The sequence below is a fragment of the Mastigoproctus giganteus genome, chromosome 2 (genome assembly GCF_048544385.1).
Source record: "Mastigoproctus giganteus isolate SK-2022 chromosome 2, ASM4854438v1, whole genome shotgun sequence".
Taxonomy (NCBI): domain Eukaryota; kingdom Metazoa; phylum Arthropoda; class Arachnida; order Uropygi; family Thelyphonidae; genus Mastigoproctus; species Mastigoproctus giganteus.
The window spans coordinates 24,539,474-24,565,878 of NC_143576.1; the positions used below are offsets into that span (position 1 = coordinate 24,539,474).

At 38.4% G+C, this 26,405-nt stretch overlaps 1 protein-coding gene across 1 annotated transcript in view; it reads left to right on the forward strand.

The window, feature by feature from the left end:
• Nucleotides 1–422: 422 nt before the first annotated feature.
• The window catches only part of LOC150089225 (uncharacterized), an 820,044-nt gene continuing 794,061 nt past the window's right edge, over nt 423–26,405 (forward strand). Inside the window, exon 1 of the mRNA XM_090390383.1 lies at nt 423–493. Coding sequence (XP_090246509.1) covers nt 433–493 — 61 coding nt within the window. The 5' untranslated portion in view covers nt 423–432. The remainder of the gene's footprint in view (nt 494–26,405) is intronic.

Below are 26,405 nucleotides of genomic sequence, written 5' to 3' on the forward strand. Positions count from 1 at the left end.
GTAAATCGATTTTATTTATACTTCCCCTGCCCCCAACACGCAACTTTTTGTGACAGAGTATGGCTGAGAGATCATCGCATTAACAACTACCATTGCTTTTTTTTCCTTTTTTTAAAAAATAAAATCTATCACGTTCATTTGCAATTACAGCAGTACACTCGTGCAATGCATCGGTTGCAAAACCTCATTAATTGCCTCCTCCTCAGTCTGAAAATTTAGCACCACAAATGCGGCTACTGAAATGGAAATGCAGAGCTAAAACCGGATAAGTTTTTCTGCATTTCAATGTTTCATTTCATGAAATATCAAATTGCCACTCATGTGTATAGAAACATGAAAAATTTTCCCTTCTATATTTTCCTGAATTTCATTAAAGAAAAAATGCGTCATTTGTTCTTTCAGGTGGTGAATGTTAGAGAAATTATACTGAAAATGAAGTACATGGCTGCTGTGGAAAAGAGAAAGGCCGAAGTAAAATTCCTTTTGGATTTATGTGAGTTTTGACATTAAAAATACTCTATAAGTTCTGGTTATTATCTATGTTGAAATTTCCTGTTAATATTGAATGTATATCTGTATACAGTACAGGTATACGGATATGCATAACACACCACTTATAAACATCTACAGTACAGGGTGTTGTAATTCTAAGTTCCGGTAATCTACTCACAGTTTTATTTTATGAATTTTTTCGTAGTTATGTATTATATTTATTTATGCTTAAATATTTGAATTTAATATTAAAATTCATCTAAATATCCCCCACATAACCGTTCTGTGCCAGAGCATAGCTGAGAGAACATCGTATGGACAACAACTATTGCTCCTATAATGGAGAACAATTTTCCCATTGGGGGAGGGGGAAACAATTTATTAGGGAAAAATTTAAAGTTCTAAATAGAAATAATAATATTTAGCTTCACTTTAACATCCAATTCAAAAAATGTAGCATATTTTTGACGAGAAGTGTTTGATGAAAAATCTTCTAAGCCTGAAAATTAGTGGGTATTGTATGTTCTAATTATTTTTAATTAAAAACTTAATTAATTAGTTAAGCCAAAGGGTCAGTCAACTCTATTAGCAGGGAAAAAAATATAAAAATAACTTATAGACTCGAACTTATGTATTTATATGACATATGTCTTCATCCTTCATTAATAGTTTCCATTTTCATTTGTTTCGCGTTTTTGGAAAGTGTGTATACAGTGTTTTGAAGATAACATAAAACTCGTTCTACAAACTACTACCACTTTCTAATGTTTTCCTTGGAGTAAAAATGCACTCAGTTTCTTCTTGCTGCTCTTCGTCACTGTATGATTAAGTTTCTTAAACCGATCCAGCAAAGCAATGTCTTGTTCAGTTTAAGGTTGCACTCACCGACAACCCTACTGACTCAACCCGATGCAGTGAATGAGCTTTCGAGCATTCGCTGCATCGGGTTGGGTCAGTAGTCCCCATTCTCGAAATTCCTTCCTTTATAGCCCAATTCAGAAATTCTTCCTCTGTGGCTCAATCCAGATTTTCTAGAATAATGTTTAGTGCAGTTTTTATCACTTACAATAAAATAAAAAATATTGTCAATAATTGATCTTCGTTAAATGAAGATCAGGTATTATCAATATTTTTATTTCATTTATTTTTATTTTCATCTGATAAAATTCTTAGATTGTTTGTATGCAGTGTCTCTGAACCAGTGGGACCTAGAAAATTTGGGTAGGTTACGAAATGTTTGATAAAGCATAAGGATCGCATAAATAAATAAATATATATATATTTTTTTCACTTTGGATATGAAAAGATTGAGGAGACAAAACGGAAAATGATGGGGCGCAAATTTCATTATTATTACAGTTTAGTTAGATCGCGGTATTAAAAAAGGTCGAAGGAATTGAATCACTGTGTAGTATTTAGTGGTAAGAAAATTAATTCCATATTTTGCACAATTCGGCTTGATCGAATTGTGCATTTTTTTTCCTTCTCATCCAAACTAGCTTGCCTAGTTGAGAAAATATTCAGAAATCACTGCCTTCGTCCAAGTAATTGCGTTGTCTGAGTATTCGACAGGTAGACGCCCGTCCCTTCCTAGAAATTTGACTCATTGCCTTACACGAGAAAGGTTTTTCCCAGAAGTGGATTCGTCAAAGCGCACTCCTACTCAGCTGTAGCTTTCAATCACGATAACTGCAAATGCGAGCATGATGTACAGCGAATTTTTTTTTTATTATTTTTGCAGCGGGTAGGATTTGTTTTCGTCTTTAGAAAACTGTTCGAACAGCTAGGAATTCGAATCAAAACTACAGACTGGGTGACCCTTCGTCTCATAATACAATTATAAAACAGCGTAATCACCACGAACAAGGGGAGGTAGCCGGTCACGACGCAAAAATCAGTGAACCATAATTGCCATGCGCAGCGAGCACCCGAGCTTAGAGAGAATGTTGCTGTGAACCTATTAAATGGCGCCTACTGTATATTAATGCGTGAAGAGTAAGTCACTGCTGTTAATCAGATCGAGAATATTGCTTTCTCTTGTTGCGTAAAACTATAGCGTATAAAACAGTCATCCAGTAAATCCAGAATAGTCTGTGGTGTTGCATGAGTGACCAACTACAAGTTCCAGTCAGTATCTTCGAAGTTAAAATCGCCTATTATAAGACATTCTGATTTACTTTCCTACTCTGTTTGTCCGTGCAATTGTTAATTATACTCATCACAGCCTATAACACACTCCTGCTCTCATTTTTGTTTTACCAGAGCTTATGTCACACTAAACTGACTCAGCATTACACTGGTCACCCCCACATCATCTGCGAAGGGCTCCACCGCCCCTTCGCGATGTTCTAGTTTCAAGCCTAACTCTTTCATCTATCAATAGTTTATTAACTCCACGTTATTCTTGCTGGATAGATGGAATTTCCGCAAAGAGATCTTACTAAAGATGAAGATGAGTCCCGCAGCCCTTCAAGGCGCATCTTTTTCATCAGGGGATAATCCATCTTAACGACGGGATACCAAGTCCCCCATCAGTTATATCCGCATAAAAATACCGATTCACCACATCCTTCGGAAGGCGCAACCATTGCTTGACAGCTAGCCTCACCTGGGTATCCAGGCTGTTAAGCCTGGCAGCTGTTGTTCTCCACAGAACTAAACGATAGTAAAATCTAGGTAAAAAGGTAAGTCCTGAGGATAAACAGCCTCTGCTGGGGCTTGGGTGGTGCTTTTCTAAGTCTCACCAGCAGGTAATCCAGGGAGGCGCTAGCGAACATCGTACCAGAAGGAGTGAACTCAATACCAAGGTAAACCCATTTTTTGTCTACCTCGCCGGATGGTAATCTCTGTTCACCAACTAAAAAGCTCGCATTCAATCTTCACCTTCTTCTTTCTGCTAGATGGTACTAGGGTTCAAGGTCTATGACTTGTTTAAATTTATTAGTGGTCTAAATAAAGATCTTTTCTCTCCTTCCCCCTTACAGTTTTTCATTTAAAAGCTTTCACGAACACCCAAGCTGAATAATTTCAGTTATGATGGGGGGAATTATTAATTTATATGCAATGTGCAGTAAATTCATTTATTCCCATCGAATAAAGTAAGAGCAATGCCTCGGAACATCCAGGTTATAGGGGGTTACATAAACTATCGTAAGCGATAATAACATGAATAGGTAAGTGTGGTTTTAACAAAGGCATAAAATAAATTAAGAATGTAAACTAGCTCATTGAAACAGGAGGTAACAAGTCTGCAAGAGTTAAAAGATACGAGAGAATCTAAAATACTTTTTCTGTGCACCTTGTCGTGAGTCCAGACATCAGGACTCACACCAGAGTTGATGAATCAGATCTGTTTTGACTGAAGAGTCGGAGTGGCTCTGAATACATGATAAGGTGTTTTCAATTAAGTAATAATATTTCTTTATTTATTTTTAGTGTTATTTTTTGTGATCCTCCACTGGTGTCAGAGCCATTATTTCAGTCAGACCTCTTCTTATAAAAGATTTTTTTTTTGCCATTAATTCACAAATATAATTTCAGATTTTGTCACGTTTTCAATTTACACTTTCAAAAGTCCGGCGCTTTAGAGGACTTAGAGGAAATGATCTTATTTTCCATCTGCCCACTTTAATTGTTTCCATACCGTTGCTTTCCTGCATCAATTATTTCCTCCTGTCGCCCTTCAAATTACAGTACAGTTCAGACAGAGAAAAGGCAGGAAACCACTCCCTAGGTAGAATGGAAATTGCCGGAGGTCACGATAAGTAAATTCCATTGATAGTCTTTCGTTTTGTCTTCCTTCTTTCACCGCTACAATATGACTCCCTTCCTCCTACTAACACGCCATTTGGTTTTTCACAAAAAAAACTTATTCTCCTAAGTCAGTGAAAATGAAGTTTTATGTGACGCGAAGGTGTATTAAAACGAACATAGCTGCTAAAATTCATCTACATGGAACGGATTTTCGCATACCCTTAACAAATAAAAAGCAATCATAAGATCACTAAAGGCTACTCCTATTTCTGAGAAATGCGTAAACGAGAAAGAAGAGCAAGCGGGGAGGGGGTTGCTCGTAGCCCATTACATCAAAGCGGCGCTTCAGAAACGCAGTTGTGATTATGGGATCATTCTTCCAACACTCAAATTAGAAACAGATGAAGGAAGAACAAGGCTTGAGAATGCACAAAACGTTCATTTACAGGGGGTGGTAAAGTGTGGAGGAGTAAACATTTTCCATCTGAAATTAACCGTCAGTAAATTAGACATAGCTGCGTATAATCTTTGGCACAAGAAAGCAGAAACAGGTGGTGCTAGAACTGAGTGGTGAAGATAGCAGTGGTGGACTCCACCAAAGTTCTTCATTGAATATTTCTAACCGGCCTTATGACTGGCGACCCACTTTTAGCATTATTGAAGTTGTTTCGGTCTGACTCACAATTACGCCGGCCCTCAGGCAGTAGATTTTCACGTGCCCTTAGGCACATGAAAATTTACTGCCCCCTCAATTTTCAAATAAAAACGGTGTGCGATAAATTGCATTATTATACAAAATTTTACATATAAACAACGAATTGTAGAAGGCTTCCTCCAAATTTGTTTTTTGGAAAAAAATCATTTTCCAGCATAGCGAATTACTTATACAGTAGTTTGAAAACAGAAACTCAAACATTTATTTTTGGTAGGAACATTTTAGTTTTACTGAAAATTTAATAACAAAAAATTAAAGAAATTTGCATTTAATTAAGCTAACGATTTAGAAGAAAATTAGTGTAACGAATTCCTGCATTTTAAGAATTACATTTGCATCAGTGAAGAAAAAACTACGGTTTTGGGTATGTTTAAATGGGGAAAGAAAAATGTTACATGGAATTTTTCGAAGTGCTTTAATTTTATTTAGAATTTATTTGAGATTAGTGATAAAGTGTTCTGTAAAAAGGTCTTCGCGTCATTAAGTGTCAAAAATTACTTAAGTTGCGTAATTTTCATATTACTATATTTAATACCACTCTTATATCATGAAATTAATAATATAGTTTATTAAAGCTATTAGCCTAAACATTAATACATTAAGGTAACGTTTCAGGTATCTTACCCGTACCCATCATCAGACCGTGCTGTTGGGGAAACAAAAAATAGAAAGGATAAATGGATACAGTTGCCAATTTTTTTTTTTTTTTCGTTTCTGCATGTGACGAGAAATTTATGCCTTCATATTAGATCTAAGTAATTTTCACTTTATATTTTGAATCCGCACTATGAAACAGCGTCACTTTTACATTACAAAGAGTTAAAGCCAGTGCTTGTATGATGTTAACGTTTAAAAGAAACTTTATTCCATTCCGTTTTCTAAATTAAAATATAAGGACAAGCTGGTTAAGCACACTTCGTTTTCTCTCTTTATGTACTAACCGGTATTCCCCCACCCCCTTCTGAAGCCTTTGTTAATTCTTGCCACAATTCTCTCTCAGTGAAACCAAGCAAGAGAGTCGAGCATTCCCATTTATAGTTTCTCTCCTTATCTGCCATTTAACACTTCCAACTTTTTTTTTGCTGCGGGGTAAGCGCGGAATAGCCGGTACGGCTTCGTTTTATTACTTCGTAGTAAAACGAGGAGAAAGCGCTAAAAAAGTAGGCATTGACGCCCGTTACACGGCGTAATCTACGATTGCTTGTAGCCTCTACGGGGGCAATAAAAGTTGATCGTGTGGGCCGCCGGCCTCAGATAATTGAATCTCGGATTTATGGCCAGTTCTCTGTTTTCATTTTATTTTATTTTTCAGCCTCAGTTTACAAACAACACACGCGGAAGAGGGGGGGATAGAATAAAATAAAATAAATAAAAACGTAACCGCCGGACTTAGATCTGGACAGACATTCTATATAAAAAGAAAAAAAAAAAACATTTCTCACTGGGGGGGGGGGGGATTAAAAATATGCTACCGAAGAACAGACGATTTCTTCCGCATGTTGTTTTTACAACCCTTCCGCGGTACTGTATTATACACATATTACTGACAGCAGGTTGTGTCACAGATGTTGGTAATCTGGAATTCCAGATTTCTATGAAGGTATCACACGGGTTTCACAAGATTCTGGGCAGCGATCAATTTATCACTGGCTGGGATTGCTAGACATTTATTTTTCAATGAAAGGTTCATGTAAAACGTTTCTCTGATCATGCCCATTGCCCGATTTTTCATTTCTGAAAGAAAAGCATCGAAATATTTTTATTAAAATGTATAATCCACACAGTGGTGTAGCCAGGATGTTTTGTCACCAGGTGCTGACAAAAAATCCTGGAAAATCCTTTCAGAAAAAGGCACCAATTGCAATTCACAAAAAAGGCGCAATTTGCTTTCTAAAAAAAGCGCCACAATACCAGATTTCGGCGTCAGGGAGTACAATGTACTTACTGACCCTATCCTGGTACGCCACTGAATCCACCCAAAGCAAAAACAAGCGTACCTTCAGTTATCATACCAGTACTTCATGCGATTGAATTAAAATAACTGGATGAAGGTTTCACAAATTGGATACGCAATAACTTAGAGTTACCCTCTATAAGCTTATAATGTCATAAAACAGGATCTAATTGGTTAATGATAACAACAAATTAATACGAGTTACATTCAAGTTATAAGGTCTCCTAATTTGCTCAATTTTTCAACGTAATCCCCTAGAAGTTCCTCAAATTTGGGGGTTCTTTTATCCAAGCTCAGACGGCTGCTGTAGGACGTTCTTTAGAAAGTGTTTAGCTTACTAGTAAATGAACTGGATGCTGCTCATCGGCTTGGAAATGTGCCACCAAAGCAGTCTTTCATCGTCAAAACAACCAGAAGTCACTGGAGAGCGCAAGGTGTGAGATGAGTTCAAATCAACGGGTAGTTGATTGCTGGAATAGACTTCCATCTGTTGTTGTGGAAGTTGATAGCTTAAATAAATTTAATTAAGGCTGAACTAGACAAACATTTGGAGTGACCGGATGGGTGAAATGGGAAAGTTTTTTTTTTGCTGATGCTGTATAAGCTTGCTTTCTTGCATCATATGCCTCAACTAATGTTAATACTAATTTGTTTTCACTAAAAAATTCTTGAATTTGCGTAATACGATGGAAAGGAGCATTGTGGGTTTCTCTTTTAGAACTGCTAGATACTTCTTTCCAGATACTTAGTACCCTGGAAATTGCGACCGTCAACAAATTATGGATTAACTGGGTCACAGTAATCCAAAATAAAATAAATTGTGATGGAAGGAGACACTCAACTTGAAAATGAAAAGGACTTTGTGGTTGAAATACAGTCCAACACAAAGGTCTATCAAGTATACTAAGGTACAAAATTCCTGTATATTACCGTCAGTGATATACAGGAATTTTCCAGTGGAGATATGGTTATTCCGGTGTATAAATAAATGGTACGATAATATCTTCAATCCTGTTCGTTCATTTTGTAAACAGGTTTGAAAGCGTTGTGATAGAAAAGATTTAGAGAAATATCCTTACACGAGGAGACTCCAGTTCCGTGAGCCGAAAAGTTTACGAACCAGTCATCTTCGTGGGGGGTTTGATGGAGGAATATGCACTTACCCTTAGTATTTTACGTATTTTTTTAGTACGTTTGCGTAGCTCCTAAGGACCTAAAGTGTATTACTAATACTGCTGTATTGGCAACTCGAGAATTTTTACTGCTTTAATGCAAATACTTTCTACCATTCCTAGGTCGTTTGTCAAGATAGTGACGGTAGGCATATTGAGGTTTTCGCGGTCGTAGAATCAAAGTCAAATGAGTTTCAAGGCTTAAGTGCACTGAATGAAATCGATATCCCATGTCACCAGTTCAGTAATAAAATGTTGCCAAATTGATCATTGAAAAACAGTAGAAATGAAACCTTCAATGGAAAAATTGCTTTGTCCTAGGCATAGCCTAAAAACGTCATCGGTGTGCTTCTGAAACCAATTCTGAAATCGGTGTACTTCTGAAACGACATTATTTGAAGAAAAAGACATAACAACCACAACGATTATAGCTTGAGTAGAGGTGTCAAAAATTGCTCACGTATAGCTAGCAGTTCTACACAGCTCAACGCGCGTATAACGTTCAATGTTTTTTTTTTTTTTTTTTACCTTTCAAAATAAATTTGGTTTACCTTCGTTTCAGAAGTACATTGATGTAGGCTAAATCGAGGGTGGGAAACAACTTTTCTATTGAGTGAAAAGCAGTTGGTTAGGTAAATTTTAGATTTAGAAATTGTAAAATATAAACGGCAACATGTGTTTAAGTTCATAATTGTACCAAGACCCTCTCAGAGGTCCAAAAAGGCCCGACCATTTCTTCCAGATTTTCTGGCCCCTTAGCCATAATAAAAAAAGAGGAAAAAAAATATATATATAATCTTTATTGTATACAAACGTGGTATATACAATAGACCCTTCACAGCAGCAATGCCAGGGGTTTTACATTGGATGGTGGACAATAATAGCCTTGGGGAGACGGGCCCCACATCGAAGTTCGGGCTCATCCCCCAAGAGCCAACAATAAAATAGAATCAGTGTCAGATTATTTACAGGATATTATGCTTTTCACAGTATTTACAATGAAATAATAAAGATATTCAGATTTACATTATGTTATATTAATATTTATCTTCATAAAGATATTCTTCACTTTATTTACAACACATTCATAAAGACATCGTGCTTTGAACATTATTTACAATATATTGGGCATTATTATTATGCTGCCCTTATCAATGTGCACTTTGCCTGGCCAAGGTCAGGCTCTTAAGGATCTCTCTTCGGTACCTCCGATCCTTCACAAACCTACAGAGGTCGCCGTCAATTGAAAGGATTGTGGGGAGCATCTCCCTGGGGAGAAAGCGGTCACTGAGTGATAGTCTGTTATAGTGAGCTGTGAGCGTGGGAGCTCACCTCAGTCCGGGTAGAGGGATCCTCCAGCCACATAGTTCCCAGATGCTTGGCTCAGAGACCATTCCGGTTGTCATCTTGACAGTAAGAACAAGGCGTTTTTCAAATACAAGATCTGGAAGTCGGGCAAAGTGAAGTGACGTCGCCATCGCAGTTGTCCTTTGCTGGGGTGGACGACGATGTTTTTGCGTGATCCAACGAAGGAGCCAGTATTCGGCGGAGTACACGCGCTTGATGTTGGTAGGGGCCGCGGACCCCCAAATTTCCGAGGCATACAGTACGACGGAGTATACTGAGGTGTATATGTACCGACGAGTCACATCCAGATCCCTAACGTGGAGCAGTTGTTGTTTTGTGGTCCAGCGCATTTGACAGAATTTTGCTATGAGCTTGTCAATGTGGGGGGTTGAAGCTCAGTTTATAGTCGAAGACGACTCCCAAGTCTGTATGCATCTTGACCACTGAGAAGGGAATGCCGTCTAGAGAAGCTTGGATTTCAGTGGGTTGGCGCTTTAGAGAAAAGACAATTTGGGCTGATTTGGCAGGGTTAATGAGGAGGCCAAATTGATGGAGATAGGATCCTAAGTCGTGTAACTTTTCGCAGATCGTTTTATTGATGTTTGAGAGATGTTCGCCAGGGTTAATCTGAGTATATATTTTAATACCATCGGCATAGCAGAGTATGTCTTCTCTCTGTTGCACAAACGGAATAATAACTGCGGTGAATAATGCTCCGGAGAGAACTCCGCCTTGGGGAACTCCCGCAGTGATCTTTCTCCGGATTGTGTGTTGATCCGCTTTAAGAAGAATGGTTCTGTCAGAGAGCAGGGCTGTGATAAACCACAACATGTCACCTTTTATGTAGAAGTAGTGTTCTAGGAGGTGAACAAGTGAGGGGATACTGATGGAGTCGAAAGCAGCTTTCAGGTCGATGTAGGTGACAGAAAGCTCTGCTTTAGCTTCTAGTGCACTGAGAATGGTGTTGGTTATCGATGTTAAATTGGTGACTGTGGATCTACCTGGAATGCCATAGTGAATCTGTGGGGGTTTGTGAGGCATGATTTGATTGATGATGGTGGAAAGTAATGTCTTCTCCATGAGCTTCAAGAGACTGGAAGAATGAGAAATTGGTCTGAACTGTTTAATTAGGTTTGCAGATTGGCATTTAGGGTGTGGCCTTACAGTATGTCTGTTCCAGAGAGGGGGAAAGTATTGCTGCGTTAAGACACGGTTAAAAATTGATAGTAGAGGACCGATTATAAACGAGCTAAGACATTTAATCATGAATTGTGGCACAAGATCGGGGCCTGCAGTTGCACTGGGTGGCAATCCATTTATAGCAGTTATAAGCTGCTTCCTGGTGATGCGAACGGTGGCGAGCATATCAGTAGGGACGTTGTTGATGGGTAAGTTGCCGAGATGCATCGGGGCCACAGTGTTTGAGAACCGTGCAATGTGGTCCATCCACAGTTCAAGGTCCAGTGCTTTAGGTAATCCTGTGTGCTGAGAGTCATAAAACGATTTGCCTTTTCGTAGAGTTGAATTTAAATGCTTTTTAATTGCAAATATTTTCTGACGGTTGAAAACTGCCCGGGCTCTGGAGAAGGCAATACGATCTTGTATAGCGCCTGATTCTTTCCATCTCTTATGCAGATTTTGTTTTTGTTGAAAGCTGTTGTTCAGTGCTGGTGTCCACCAAGCCCTCGAACGGGGAGTGATGCAGACAGTCTTTGTAGCACCATAACTTGCAATGGTTCGAATCCATCTGGTCATGAGGTCCACAGCTAGCTCGAGATTACAATTATTGAGAGCCTCCCAAGGTATCGAGGATGCAGCTTCGAGACATCATGATGGATCAATGAATTTGGGTGCTGTGATGTCTTTTTTTCTTTTTTGGGCCTTGGATATCAAAGTTAGGTGCGGCTAAGTGCAGGAGTATCAATGGGTTCGTGATCGGATTGAAATAGGTTTTGAGGACTGTCTTCGAGGTCGCATGGTGCTGAAGAGAACATCAGATCCAAGAGATTAGATCCTCTCGTGGGGTGGCAATTAAGTAGGCCGATACCCAATGAATCCATACTGCTAATGAGTTTCCTACTAAGATGTGTGAGAGTAGGTGGAAGATTGAAATCTCCACAAACAATGTGCTTAGCAGAGGCATGGAGGTGATTTACCAGCCAGTGGATCACATCTTTAATGATGTCACTGTTTGGGCCTGGTGGAATGTATACTGTTGCTATGTCTATCAGGTTGGCATTGAGCTTGAGGGATACCATAGCAGCTTCAAATGCAAGGGATTGGGTTACTACAGAATGTGCCAATGAGAAGATAGTGGTATTATAGAATATTGCGACTCCCCCCCTATATAGATAAAAACAAAATAGGTAACAAAAGATTGGACAGTTTTTTTTTTTATTTAAAAAAAAAAGGCCTTCAAAAGCCTTTTCCTATGCGAATGCACTAATTATTGAGAGGTCCAGCAGTTTGCCTGCCTGCCTGCTTCAGTCCCCTTTGACCTTCAGGTTCAGGCCAGATTTCCCCCTCTTCTCTGGTTGGCTTTATTGTACCTAATACTATTCTTGTAATTATATCAAATATTCTTTTTATTTTTATTTTATTTTCTTTTTAAGAAACAGATCCTTTGAATACTAACTGGCTCGCTGTAGTTATTTAGCGCCTAGGCTGAACATTTTGCATTATTAGTTATTCTGCAGACAAAAAAGTATTGTGAAAAATAATCTCTGAAAAAATGTAGGTGACCAATAAAACTATAGAAGGAAGAACCCATATATGAACATTTGATAGCTACCCTGATCAATCAAGATGGACGAGATCTCCATCACTGGTTGATTCAGGGAGTTCATTACACAGCTAATTTGAACTATGAAGACTTACGTTGTAGGTAGATGTATAACCAAACATGGTCTCATAAGGTGACCTTTTTAAAGGTGCCATTATGGTAAACGTTGTTTTATTTTATTATTATTATTTTTTATTTCTTGAATAAACCTCACTGATTCAGACCATTGCTTACTTCGATTCATCTCCATCTATGTTGCGATGTCTGCTTTAGCATATTCAACCGATCCTCCTGTGATTGGTTTACCATGCAGAATTTTTAAATCACTCCACACAGAACAGTGGTCCGTGCTGACTGCATTTGCAAATCTTCTTCCGTTATCCAAATTATATATAAGCTAACAGCTACGAATAGCTTTTAGCTTATTCGTAGGAGTTGGTAAGCTGTCTCTTTTCAGTTCGTTTAATTCGAAGAAGACAAAGAAAAATAAATTTGAGATGATTTTGATATAAAGAATCTAAAATTACTCTCAAGGGTTGTAATGTACGATCTCAGGAGTTAGTTTACTTGGGGGGATGAGTTAATTCGCTCCTACCTAAGAGCGTCGATAGAACAAGATCGACTTAGCAGTCATCTGGCCCTAAGTGTAGAAAAAGAAACTAGAGAATGTTGATTTTAGTGATGTTATTGACCGATCTGCAGCATTAAAGGCCAGGAACACTAATCTTTAGAATTTTTATTTTATTTTATTATTGATTTATGGAATTTATCTTTATTGTTATATTTATTTCTTTAGTAAAGATGAATATATTGGTTACATATAGATTTTTTTAATATCTCGTTATGTGAATAAAACGGTAATAATAATTCCTTGTGAATAAAACGGTAATAATAATTATTATTTTTTATTATTTTTGTATTTAAATAATTTACATAAAGAAGGCGCAAATAATTATCTTCCTGGATGCAATATAACTTCCCTACGCCACTGATCACAGAGAGAATTATCAATGCGCACATTAGAGGAACAGACAAAGAAAATGAATTTGACAGTGAATAAAAATATTTTCTCCAGCCTTATTTGGATAAACTGTTAATATTAAAATCCCAGATATAGTATAGACCGATCTCTAAAACAAATCCTTTATTAAACTCATTATGAATATTCAAGATGAAAAATTTAATCGTCTGGGGACCACTGCAGGAATTCTTTCTCAGTTGTTCGCTAAAAATCAATTCACTATTTGTAAGGAAAACGGTGTTTCTTCTGCGGATGCGGTATTCTAGGAGAGGAAATTAGTTTAAGAGGCGCGGGCTGGCTGTGTGTGTGTGTGTGTGTGTGTGTGTGTGAGAGAGAGAGAGAGAGAGAGACGGGTCCAGGAACAAAGGATTCCAAAGATGTAACTGTACACAAAAATGCTTGAACAAGAAACGTTTATACATATCATCATCAAGCATGCTGTGTAACTGGAAGCGACACCGAAGCTTGCCACGTAACAACAAAGTGATAACTGCTGTATTCTATAACACATTAAAAAATAATCTTTTTCTAAAAAAAATAAATAAATTTGCGTATTTTTAATGCGGTTTCAAAAGATCACTTTCTTCTTAACTTTTACCAACGTAAGCTTGTTGCTTAGGACCAGATCAGGGTTAAGACCTGATGTAGCCGTGGTGTGGTTAGGAGAGTGAGTACAGAAACACATAGACTGTGAAGGGTTTACGTATGCATGGGTCAATGCACACACACATCATTTCTACTACCAAGGTAGTTTTAATGCACTAAAAGTCACTCGCATGACTGCTAAATACAATTAACGATTTTATTCATGATTTTGTGTTAAGTTCTGTTACCTGGTGGTTGTGCTAGAGTATAAGCAAGAATATTTGGCTGTTTAGTAACGTAGTAGTAGTAATTGCAAATGATGCAAGAAAGCAAGCTTATATAGCAAGAGTGGCCAACTTAATTTGTTATGCGATCTACCATCTCAAAAATTTCATTACACAAGGTGCACAAATCGAGGGATGACTGTATATTTAAAATTCGTCGTGATCGACCGAAATTAAATTCGCGATCGACTCGTTGGCTACCCCTGTTATATAGCATCTGCCAAAAAAAAAAAAAAGTTCACCCATCTGTACCCTCCAAAAATTTTTGTAGTTCATCAACAACGGATGGAAGGCTGTTCTGACAATCAACCACCTGCTGGATGAAGGCAAACGTTTGCATATCTATCCTACAACCATCCTTCCTCAACTTGAATTTATGCCCTCCCCCATGTGTGTAATCTCAACAAGTGGAAGAAAGCCATTAACATTCAGCTTACTCAATTCATTCAAGGCTTTAAACATCATCAGATCTCCCTGCAGGTGCCTAGTCTCGAGACACTTCAATTTGCAGGACTGAAGCCTTTTTAGGTAAGAACACCTTATCTAGAAAGGCTTCAGTCTTTCCTTTTGTTCCCTTCACCAGTCTGGTTGCCCTTCTCTGCAGCCGTTCCAGCAGATCTACATCCTTCCTAAAATGAGACCTCCAGAGTACTATTCTGTATACAGTACTCAAGGTGCGGTCTAACCATTGCATTATACAAAAGGATAATCACTTATACCTGCTAGCAATAATAATAATAATTTCTGTATATCATTGACAAAACCCTGTGAGCTGTCATGGCAGCATCTCTGCACTGCTCAGAGAATTTAATGTCTGACTGCACAATTACCCCCAGTCTCTTTCATTCTCCACTGCCCTGAGTGTAGTACCACACAGCTGATAAGTTACTCTGGGGTTACTGCTATCCATATGCAGAACATTGCATTTGTCAAGGTTAAACTTCAGCTGCCATTTCTCAGCTCATCAACCCAAATTTCCTAGATCTTGTTGCAGTAGCTCACCCTGATGATTGTCGTTAACCACCCTGCCAACCTTTGTATCATCTGCAAACTTAGACATTAAGCCTGATATACCTTCATGAATATCATTGATAAATATTGAAAACAACAATGGGTTCAACACTGAACCCTGCAGGATTCCACTAATAACATCAGTCTATGAAGAGCAGTGCCCATTGATAACTTCTCTTTGTCTTATTCCACTTAACCATCCCTTTATCTGTAGCAGTAACTTGCCCTTTACGCCACCTTGCTCCAGTTTTTACAGCAGCCTTTTATGTGCAGCTGTATTAAAACCTTCCTGAAACTCAAGTATATGATGTCAACATTATTTTTCTGCATCCGGTTCCTTGGTTACTGCTTCACAGTAACCTCTCAGATTGGATAAACAAAATTTTAACTCAACACAGTTGTTTGACTGCATCCATCATAGCATTGGCACTGTTAAACTTCTGCCCTTTCAAGTTCTTTTTGAGATTTAGAAATATAATATTTAGAAATATTTAGAAATAGGGCCAAATCCAATGAACAGAGCAAATTCTGTAATAGCTCCAACCTAGTCATGCAGTGTTGCCTGAGTCACAAACGTTGTGTGTGCCGATGCATTGTCTTGATGCAAGATGACTTTGGCCAATTTCCCGTGCCTCATGAGCTACAGTTCCTCGCGGAAATATCTCAGTAGGTAAGAATAATAGTTGGCATTAATAGTGGTACCGCCTTCCAAAAAATTAACCATGATCACACCTTCTGCATCCCACAAGATGGATTTTCCCAGCCGCCTTCTGCACTGAAAACCTTTTAGGAAGTGGAGAAAGGGATGCTTCCACTGTTTCCATTGTTCTTGTGTTTCAGGGTCGAAGTGGTCCTCCCATATTTCGTCCATAGTGATACACCCCCCCCCCCATCCAAACTAAGCTTCATTAGCTTCAAAATGCTGTACAATTAGCATTAGCATCAGTAGAGGCATACGATGCAAAAAAGCAAGCTTATGCAGCATCAGCCAAAAAAAATCTCCCATTTCACCTCTCCATTCGTTTCAAATGCCTATCCAACTCTGCCTTAAATTTATTTAGGCTACCAACTTCCACAACAGAAGATGGAAGTCTGTTCACCAATCAACCATCCGCTGGCTATAGGCAAATTTTCGCACATCTATTCTACAACTGTCTTTCCTCATTTTTCCCCCTCAGGTTCTTAATCTGAGCAAGAGGAAGAATCCCGTCAGCATTCAGCTTGCTCAACCCATTCAAGGTCTCTTACACCTCAATCAGATCACCTCGTAGGTGCATACACTCCAAGTGCTGCAATTTACAGAACTTAAGCCTTTCTTGGTAAGAGCACCCCTTTTCTTCCCCTTACCAATTTCGTTGCCCTTTGTACTCGTTGTAGAAACTCTACATCTTTCCTAAAATGAGGCCTCCAGACCTGTGCACAGTACTCCAGGTGTGGCCTGATCATTGTCATGTACAACGGGATAATCACCTCCCTGTCCCTGCTAGAAAAATTCCTATATATCATTGAGAAGGATCCATGGCCTGCCCTGGCAACCCGTCTGCATTGCTCAGCAAACTTCATATTTGACTGTACAATTACCCCCAGGCCTTTTCCACTTCCCTGAGTGTAGTACCACAGAGCTGGTACGTTTCTCTTCGGTTATTGCTACCCATATGCAGTACTTTGCATTCGTCAATGTTTAACTTCAGTTGCCACTTCTCAGCCCATTTGTCCAACTTATCTAGATCCAGTAGCATACCGTCTTTATTGTCGTTAGAACCCTGCAAACCTTTGTATCATCTGCAAACTAGGACATTAATCCTGATATACCTTCATCAATATCATTGAACCTTGGGGAACTCCACTAATAACATTTGCCCACGAAGAGCATTGTACATTGATTACCACTCTCTGTCATCTCGCACTCAACCATCCCCTTTATCCATTGTAGAAACTTACTCTTAATTCCATACCTCTCCAATTTGTACAGCAGTCTTTCGTGTGCAACAGTATCAAAAGCTTTCCTGAAATCCAAGTCTATGATATCAAAATTATTTTTAGTATTCAGTTCCTTTTTGACCACATTATAGTATCCAATCAAATTTGTCAGATAAGACCTCCCTTTAACAAACCCATGATGTGTCTTAACTATTACTGCAGTCTTGTCTAGATGATCTTGCAATGCTTTTTTAATCAGTGACTCCATTATTTTCCCCGTAACACAAGTTAAACTAACAGGACTATAGTTACTTTTGTCACCTTTTGAACCGCCTTTGTGAATTGGGAATACATTTGCACATCTCCAGTCCATGGGGACTTCCCCTGAGTCCAAGGATGCTCTCATAATTACGGCTAAGGGTTTGCGTACTTCCTTTTCTGTCTCCTTTAATATAACTGGATAGATTCCTTCCACCCCAGGTGCCTTCCTTGTGTTTAACTTCAACAATTTCTCCTCCACTTTGCTCTCAGTAATTACAAAATCACTTAGCTCCCTATTAGAGTTTGATAAACTTCTCGCATTCTCTTCATTGAATAACTCCTCTTGTGAATGTAGATGCAGAATACTCATTCAATTTATCAGCTACCTGGGCATGTTCATCAATAGTCAACCCAGCTATGTTAAGTGGTCCAATCTGATTCATCCCTTTCCTTCTAGAGTTTACATAAGTAAAGAACAATTTTCTGTTTTTCTTTGCATTCTTTGCCAAAGATTTCTCGTAAACTGCCAACGCCTGCCTAATCTCATTTGTGACTTGATTACAGACGAGCTTATATCTGCCATAGGCTTCTGTGTCACCTGATAATTTATATGCGTCCCATACATTTTTCTTCTCTGCCACCAGCCTCGTTAATTCATCTGACATCCATTTAGGCCTGATCCTTGAACAGTATTTCTTAGTTGAAATGAAAAGCCTAGTAGCCTCAAAGATTAAGTCCCCGAAGACTTCCCATTTAGAATTAAACGTTGGTAACATCACCAGTTGATCCCACTGTACAGAATTTAAAAACTGTCTGAGACCCCTTGTACTCACTTTTATGAAAGCAAAAGCCCTTCCCTTTAGCCTTGATGGTAGTTACATCTCTAAGTAATTCCCATATCAGTACATTGTGATCACTGTCACCCAGTGGTTCCTTTATCTGCAAATTCTTAATGCATGAGTAATCACTGCTGATAATCAGATAAAGAGTATTACTCCCTCTGTTTGCCTCTCGAACATGTTGCTGTAGAAAACAGTCATCCAATAAATCCAAAAAAGTCTTGCTAGAGTGCGAGTGAGCAACCCACAAATTCCAGTCAATATCTGGAAAGTTAAAATCCCCCATTATAAGACATTTTGATTTACTGGCCCACTCTATTTCTGGGCACAATTGGTCATTATACTCATCAGATTCATTAGACCTATAATACACACCTACTTTCCAATTTTTCTTTTCCCAGTGCTTGTTTCACACCAAACAGACTTAACACTGCATTGTCCACCAACGTTAATTGGATACTCTTCCTTAGCTGTTATGTGTTTACTGGCCCACTCTATTTCTGGGCACAATTGGTCATTATACTCATCAGATTCATTAGACCTATAATACACACCTACTTTCCAATTTTTCTTTTCCCAGTGCTTGTTTCACACCAAACAGACTTAACACTGCATTGTCCACCAACGTTAATTGGATACTCTTCCTTAGCTGTTATGTGTTTCTTAATTTCTGTGCACATTGTACTCCCCAAATTCCAATTCTGCAACTGCTTATGTCCGTGTGACACCACGTCTCTGATATCCCAACAATATCTGCCTTTGATGTCTTGACTAGTACTTCAAGCTCATCAAATTTATTAAGTATAATCCTAGCATTGGTGTATATGCAAGTATACATACACCTATTTCTACTCTTAGTTACCCTAACACAGTCCATGTATTTATTTATTTCACTATGACTTACAACAGTCCTGGAAATCTCCATTGTCTTGCTTTCCATGCTGCTGCTCATTCTAATAGAAGTAATGCACAAATCAATTTTGCCTCTGCCTGCGGCCACTGTTAACCTTTTATTTTGTGTATCCTCCCAAGCTAGCAGTTTTCCGATCCACCTAACACTGCCTCGATAGCATCAGCAAATATTCTTGTTCCCTTTATATTTAAGTGTACCCCATCCCTGTAGAAGCAGTCTCTCCTATCAACAAGCACAGACCAGGCTTAAAAATTCTACTCCTTGAGCCTTGCATAATCTCTCCAGGGCCGAATTGATCGCGACAAGGCTCTCATCGTACACTTCCTCCTATCGTGTCTGGGCAGAATTGCAGACACTTTCACATTCAACACTAACTCTGACATTTTTTCAACTTTGACCTGTATTTGTTGAGTAAATCTACAGATGTCTTATTCTTAATGTCATTAGTTCCAACGTGTACAATAATATCACCTTTTTTGCCCTTAAAAGATATCTGCTCTACAACGTCATCAACTTTTGTTACTGGCAGACATACCCTGGTCCACTTTCTTGCATAGTATAATCCCCTTTCCCTGACAATAGAGTCACCAACAATAACTAGTTCCCCTGTGACCAGCACATTCTGCCTTGGAGATTGCCTCTGTTTTTCCTGATACACAGGAGTGAGCTCTGCCGTTGAGCTGGGCAGCTAACAGCTTAATGCGCCTCTCACCTCACACCACAAGCTCTCATAGACGCCCATCAGAACGCAGAGTTGGCGCCTGATTTCTTGACACTGTAGGCATCTAGCACAGACACAAAGACATCCTCTTTGGCTAGATCATTGCCTGTTTTCGAAAGTTCAGCAAACATTTCACATTTCGCACATTTTTTGAGACTGTGATGCGTTGGAGATTCGCCCCCTTCGTTTCTCCCCCGAATCACAGCACTCTCGCTAGTCTGTGATCTTTGCTTCGCAGCTCTAGTCTGGGTCATGATTTCCGTTTAAATTCAGTTTAATGAACAATAAAATTTAATAGATTAATAAATATTTTTGATTAATTGATAATACTATTCTAAGCTAACAGATTCCTAATACGGTGCTTCGTAGTACTTTATACTTTACGCTATTAGTTCTAGCTATATATGTTACGCTATTGTTTATCGATTACAATATGGCGGCTAGTTCAACAATATTGGCGCCAACACTAGTGAGTCGTAACTTCCAAAAATCACTAGTTTAATTCAAAATAAGAAGATAACGAACGATACTAAACCTATTCATGGGAGATATTGAATGTTGTCTCAAAGTGTCTAAGACGTTGTAGTCACCTTTATGATAGCAAAATTCTTTCCCTTTACCCTTGAGTCGTTATATCTTTAAGGAAATACCACATCAAATTATGATCACTGCCACCTAATGGTTTCTTTATCTGGATATTGTTAACGTTCATAAAGAGTCACTGGTGATCAGATCAATTATATTGCTTTCTTATTTCCTGGCGCACTGTATTTTTCTGTTTGGCTGTTTACTATAGTCATCATAGTCACTTGATCTACAGTGTAAACACGCTTACTGTCATTTTTGTTTTCCAAATGCCAACGTCACAACAAACGGCCTCAACATTATGCTGGCCAACCATGTCAATTGAATGCGCTGTCTTAGATTCAACATGTTTCTTAACCAGGAGAGCAGAACTCCTCCTCCTTATCCTCTCTCCTTTCTGTACTTGTTGATATGTTTGATAATAAAATATGTGATAATGACATAGTTCACACTTTGGCTCTTCATCCCTAGATTATCAATCACTACCCGAATTGCGGAAGTACTGTTTTCTTGTACATATTCTATTTGTCTTGGAATTACTTCCTATAAACACTATTCATTGTTCCTATAAACACTATTCATTGTTGTATTTTTACTATTTTCCCCCCACCAGATATTCCCAGTGTGGGGTTTAACCTCAAGTTATGCTGAGTTCTGAGGTGAGCTTTAGAGACACGTTTCTTGAGAGTTTTCTTGAATATGCCTCACAAAACAGACGTTTGAATGGTATAGATAATTTAGTAGTACCTCATGTTGGTGCTAATTTACAACCATCTTCTTGAATCCCACATTCTCAAATCTCAGAACAAATTCTCCCATCAGTGATAGTCCTCCTCTTACCCAAGCTTAGACTTTTCGGAAGGAACTACAATCTGTTTTATGTAATGATGAAAATCGTGTTACCAAGGCCGCTGTTAAGTTCATCGTGCAGAGTTGGGGAGTATTATATGTCCATCTCAGATTATTGAAAATGAAATATATGTATTTAATATTGAGCACGTTCAGCTCAGCTTGCAAACTTCCCTTGCTGCTTTTTTCTACTGTCGCTTCTTTAGTTACTTATGCTTGTACCTTTGCTGATATTGTCAAGATTGCTAAAACCTGTTTCTACTAACTCTAACCTTATCATTATTAGTACATCTTCTGATATCACTATTGAGTGTAGCGAAGCCGTCAATTTGGAACTTTTGAAAAAATCTCACACCTTGTTTCAAGCAGGTAAAATTTAGAAATACGAAGAAACTTCGAGGTAAAGGAATAATAATTGAGGCAAAGAATATCGAAATACAGTAATTAAAAATAGTTATAAGCTTAATCAGCTCGGTTTTCGTCCTAAGACTCCTAAAAAGAGAGGCCCTACTGTCATGGTATAAGACATCAACAAGGAACAAAACAAAGATGAGTTGGTTGAAGAAATTTAGTTTAAAAATACTCATGAAAGGTATAAAAATATACCTTTTATGAACATCCCACAAGTTTCGTGACTTAATTCTAGTACAAAAGTGGACTAAATTTCTTTGATGGAGACATTCGTCACATAAGAAATGTCACCTTTTTAGTGATTGTCCAATCAACCATGATGCATTTCAATTAATGTATAAATAAGAAAAAGAATTACCAGCTTTCAGAACTGGCCTCTGTTCTGAAAACAGCAGAGCTGTTGAGTTGGTTTCTTCTGGAATGCCATATGTTTCCTCGCGGTAGCACGGTTGATATAAACCACCATTGTCCTCACACCGAGTGGAAAAGACCTCAGTTCGAATCCCGTCAATGACGCGAAGAACATTTTCCGCATTTTCCCCACACCGGGTGAAAAATGCGGGAAATGTGGGGAGGATGTTGACGATACCACTGGTGCTGTTTTGATGTTTTAGCCATTATGTATACAGAGGCGTAACTAGCGTATGGCGAGGATGGCCATTGTCACAGGCGCCGAATGGATTTAAGGATTTTGAATAACTAAATCAATAATTTAATTATTAAAATATTGTAATAATTAAATAAAAATTAATTACGTTTATGCAAAGGAATGCACATTTCTGACTTTTGACCATATGTGTCCAAATTCCTAGTTATACTTCTGACTGTATGAAACTTGGTGGTTACAAGGGTTGAACCTTGCTGTCCTTCTCATGTGTGTGTTAATGTTATTGGGTACTTTAGTTCTGTTTACTTGATTTCATTGTGGTGCCAATCTAAGTGCCTGACGTAGCCCAGTGGTCAGGAGCGAGAGTGCATAGCACCCGTTCCTTGAGTGGACCGGGGTTCAAGCCCGTGACTGCTAAATACGATGAATATTTGTATTGATGATTTATTGTAAACTCTACTGACTTGGTTGTCGTGTCGGAGTATAAACAGAAAATTTATTTTAGTGAAAACATTGATACCTATACATTTCATATCTAGAAGAGGCCTTATATGTATTAGCTCAAAAGAATATTATCATTGCCAGTGATTCTAATGCTCCGTCCATTTCTTGTTACAGTGGTTTCACTGATCAACGTGGAGAACTAGAAAATTTAATTTTAGAAATCTTATCATACTTAACTAATCCTGTAACTGTTCAATCTACTGTTCATCAACGGGCCAATCCAAAATTGATGTTACCTTGGCCACTCCATCTATTCAAAATAAAATTAAATCATGAAAGGTGCTTATTGGTGAAATTAGCAGTTGTTGTTGTTGCTATTGGATTTTTAGAGCATCGCCAACTACAGCCTTGTTGCTCCGTGTATATTGTCTGTAAATTATGCGTGTTCTGAGTTTACCAGTGGTCACAGGATTATTGTTTATATTGTCACTGACCACCCTACTAGACATTTCGCATAATAATGCAAAATGTTCAATTAAAAATGCTTATTGGAAAAATTTTAATGACTTCTTAAAGCAAATGTTATGGAGTATGAAGATGCTTATTTTTCTACTGTTCCTGCTGAGGAGAAGGCCTGTTCAGAATCTCATTATGCTGGCTGCCACTAACTCAAAAAAACAAACTCTGACGATCCAGGTCTGTACTCTGGTAGGCTGCTGAGCTTTCTATTCTTCGTTCGCAGTTTCATGCAGCTAGATAGGCATTTTAGCGTTCTCGTGCTGCCAGCCTACAGAGTCCAGAGATTAATGCCTTTAAAGCTAATTGCTTTTTTGCTGTAACACGTATTCATCACTTATTCTAGTATAAAATTTAAGCTTGGCGAAAATTGGTTATCTCAGTGGGTAATAATGATCTATGGGGTCTAGTGTATCGTATTGTTATGGACACACTAACTGATATTTTCTGCACCATATATGATGACGGAATTCTTCAGATGTCTTTTTGGGTTAAGCCCATTGACTTTATTTTGATTTTGAAAAACGTTGCTTCTTAAAATTATCAGGAATATCATTTTTAAGTGCATTCCCCAACTTGAACTTATTCCCCCGTTACATGTGTTGTCTGAGCAAGAGGAAGCATGCTATAACCATTGAGCTCACTCAATCAATTCAAGCCATAAACACCTAAATGAGATCTGGCAGGTGCCCTGTTTTCCAGACGCTGCAATTTGCACAACTGAAGCTTTTCTTCCAGCACCCTTTTGTTCCCTTCACTAATCTCGTTGCTCTTTTCTGCTCTCGTTCCAACAGATCCACTACCTTCTTAAAATGAGGTTTCCGCAGCTGTATGAAGTATGCTCAAGATGTAGCCTAACGATTGCCTTAAAGAATAGGATAATCACCCCTTATACCTGTTAGAAAAATTTTATATCTATCCCATTAGCTGTTCTGGGGTGCAGCTTCCCTGCACTCCTCAGAGAACATTATATATGACTGTTTAATTACTCCAGGTCTTTTTCATTCTGTGTTACACTGAGTGTGGGCTGCAGTTGCTATGTTATTCTGCGATTACTGCTACCCATACACAGTACCTTTCATTTGTCAATGTTAAATTTCAGTTGAGACTTCTCAGCATTATTTGAAGTTTACAGACATATATACGGCCCCAGTATAGCCTAAGTTGCTGATGTGCCTAAAACCGAACAACAACGCCCTGCATAAGACACACCAAATGCAGTATAACCCTATAACCGTCATTACTCGCCCTACCAACCTTCGTATCATTTGCAAACTTATACATTAAGCCTAATATGTCTTGATGAATATCATCAATAAATAGAGAAAAAAAACAATGGGCCCAGTGCTCAACCCTGAGGGACTCCATTAATAACATTAGTCCAAGTAGAGCTATGCCCATTGATAACCACTGTCTCTCTTTTTCTACTCAACCATCCATTTATCCATAGCAGTAAATTTCCCTTAATGCCGCACTACTCCAGTTTCTACAGTAGTCTCTTATGTGAAACAGTATCAAAAGCTTTTCTGAAATCAAAGTATATGATGTCAAAATTATTTTTTGCATCCAGTTCCTTTGCTACTGCATCAGTGTCCCGTCAGATCACACAAGATTGCCCCTTAATAGATCCATACTGTGACTGCAATGTAATTGCATTCCTGTCTTTGCAATGCACAAATATTAATTCACAACCGATCCCGTTGTTAAACTCTGGAACATCATTTACAGTTCTCCTTCCAAATACTTAGTATTTTTATAGATTGTGAATTGCCTTTGACAACATTCAAAGAGATAGTATTCTTCAGAAATTCCAGGTATTAAATGTTCTCATCAAGTCTATCATTCTTTGAGAAATTATTTTACTGGCCAACAGGTTATCAGACTCTCTATCACTAAATAGTTAAGTAAATCTAGATAAGTTCTCTTCAAGGCTCCATTTTGGGTCAAGCCTGTTAGACTGTAATATTTTAATGAGTGGTTGTCTAGGATACCGGGATTGTTTCTAATATTGCTTATGCCGATGATTTTTTACTAGTCCCAGGATTTTTTCATCGTAACCTTGAACAAGCTGTTAACAATGTTCTGGCAGCGCTCTAAAGATTGGTACTCAGTTCATAAGTTGCGAACCCCAAAAGAAACAACTAACATTATGATGCTCAAAAGCTGTTTTTCTTTTAGTACTGTAGATAGACCACCCAATGTGAAATTTTATTGAATAATTCCATAAATTGCCTGCTTTTAATTTTTGGGTCTTTTATTAGATGAAAGATTAACTTTTACCCAAAATGTTGTTAATTAACCCCAGGGGCTCACATCTGATGAGTATGTGCTTGGCACACTCAGGGTCCTGAGCTGGATATCATCATTCTTCTCTTTCTTGGTGATTCCCTTCTCTCTCTCTCTCTCTCTCTCTCTCTCTCTCTCTCTCTCTCTCTCTCTCTCTCTCTCTCTCACTCACTCTTTCTCTTAGGGTAACTCGGGAATTTTTTTTTGCTGGTGCAAGGAAGCCTCAGGCTTCCTTGCACCATATAGCTAATAATAATAAGAGGCACCCAGAGACAATCCCGAAGTTTTTCACTTAAAGAATATCTGAAGCCTAAAGACGAAGATACAAGAAACCCGACAAAATATAGGCCATAGTGTGCATAGTGTGCATAGTGTTAGGGTCGGGCGCCACCTGTGGTTTCCCACATCTGCGCCATATGTACACTGTGAAGAAATACAGAACACTGTAAATGCCAGAAAAAGTGTTGTGTGTTGAATGTGTGGTTTTGTGTTGGGTTCTGTTGTATGTCCTGGCATTTGGCCGCAGGGCCCCTGATGGAACCCCACGTTGCCCGCACACACCACTAGGAGGTAGCCAGGCTGCCCATAGTTCTCTGGGTAGTCTCCGTCAGGGTCGCCTCAGCTTCCTGAGCGGAGACCAAGTTAAAAAAAAAAAAAAATAAATAAATAAAAAAAAAAAAAAAAAAAAAAGTAAAATAAAATAAAAAAAAAAAAAAAAAAAAATTAATTAAAAGAAAAAATAATAATAAATAATTAATTAATTAAAAAAAAAAAAAAAAAAACACAGCGATTAGATAGAGTGAGGTAGTACAGGGTGTACAGAAGAGGGGGAATGAAAGTAAGAGTAAGGGGATATAGGCGAAGGCGTCCCCAACCAGTCAATGTACACTCAGTCAATCAGGTGAAGGCGAAGAAAGGGGAAGGAATGGGGTCGAAA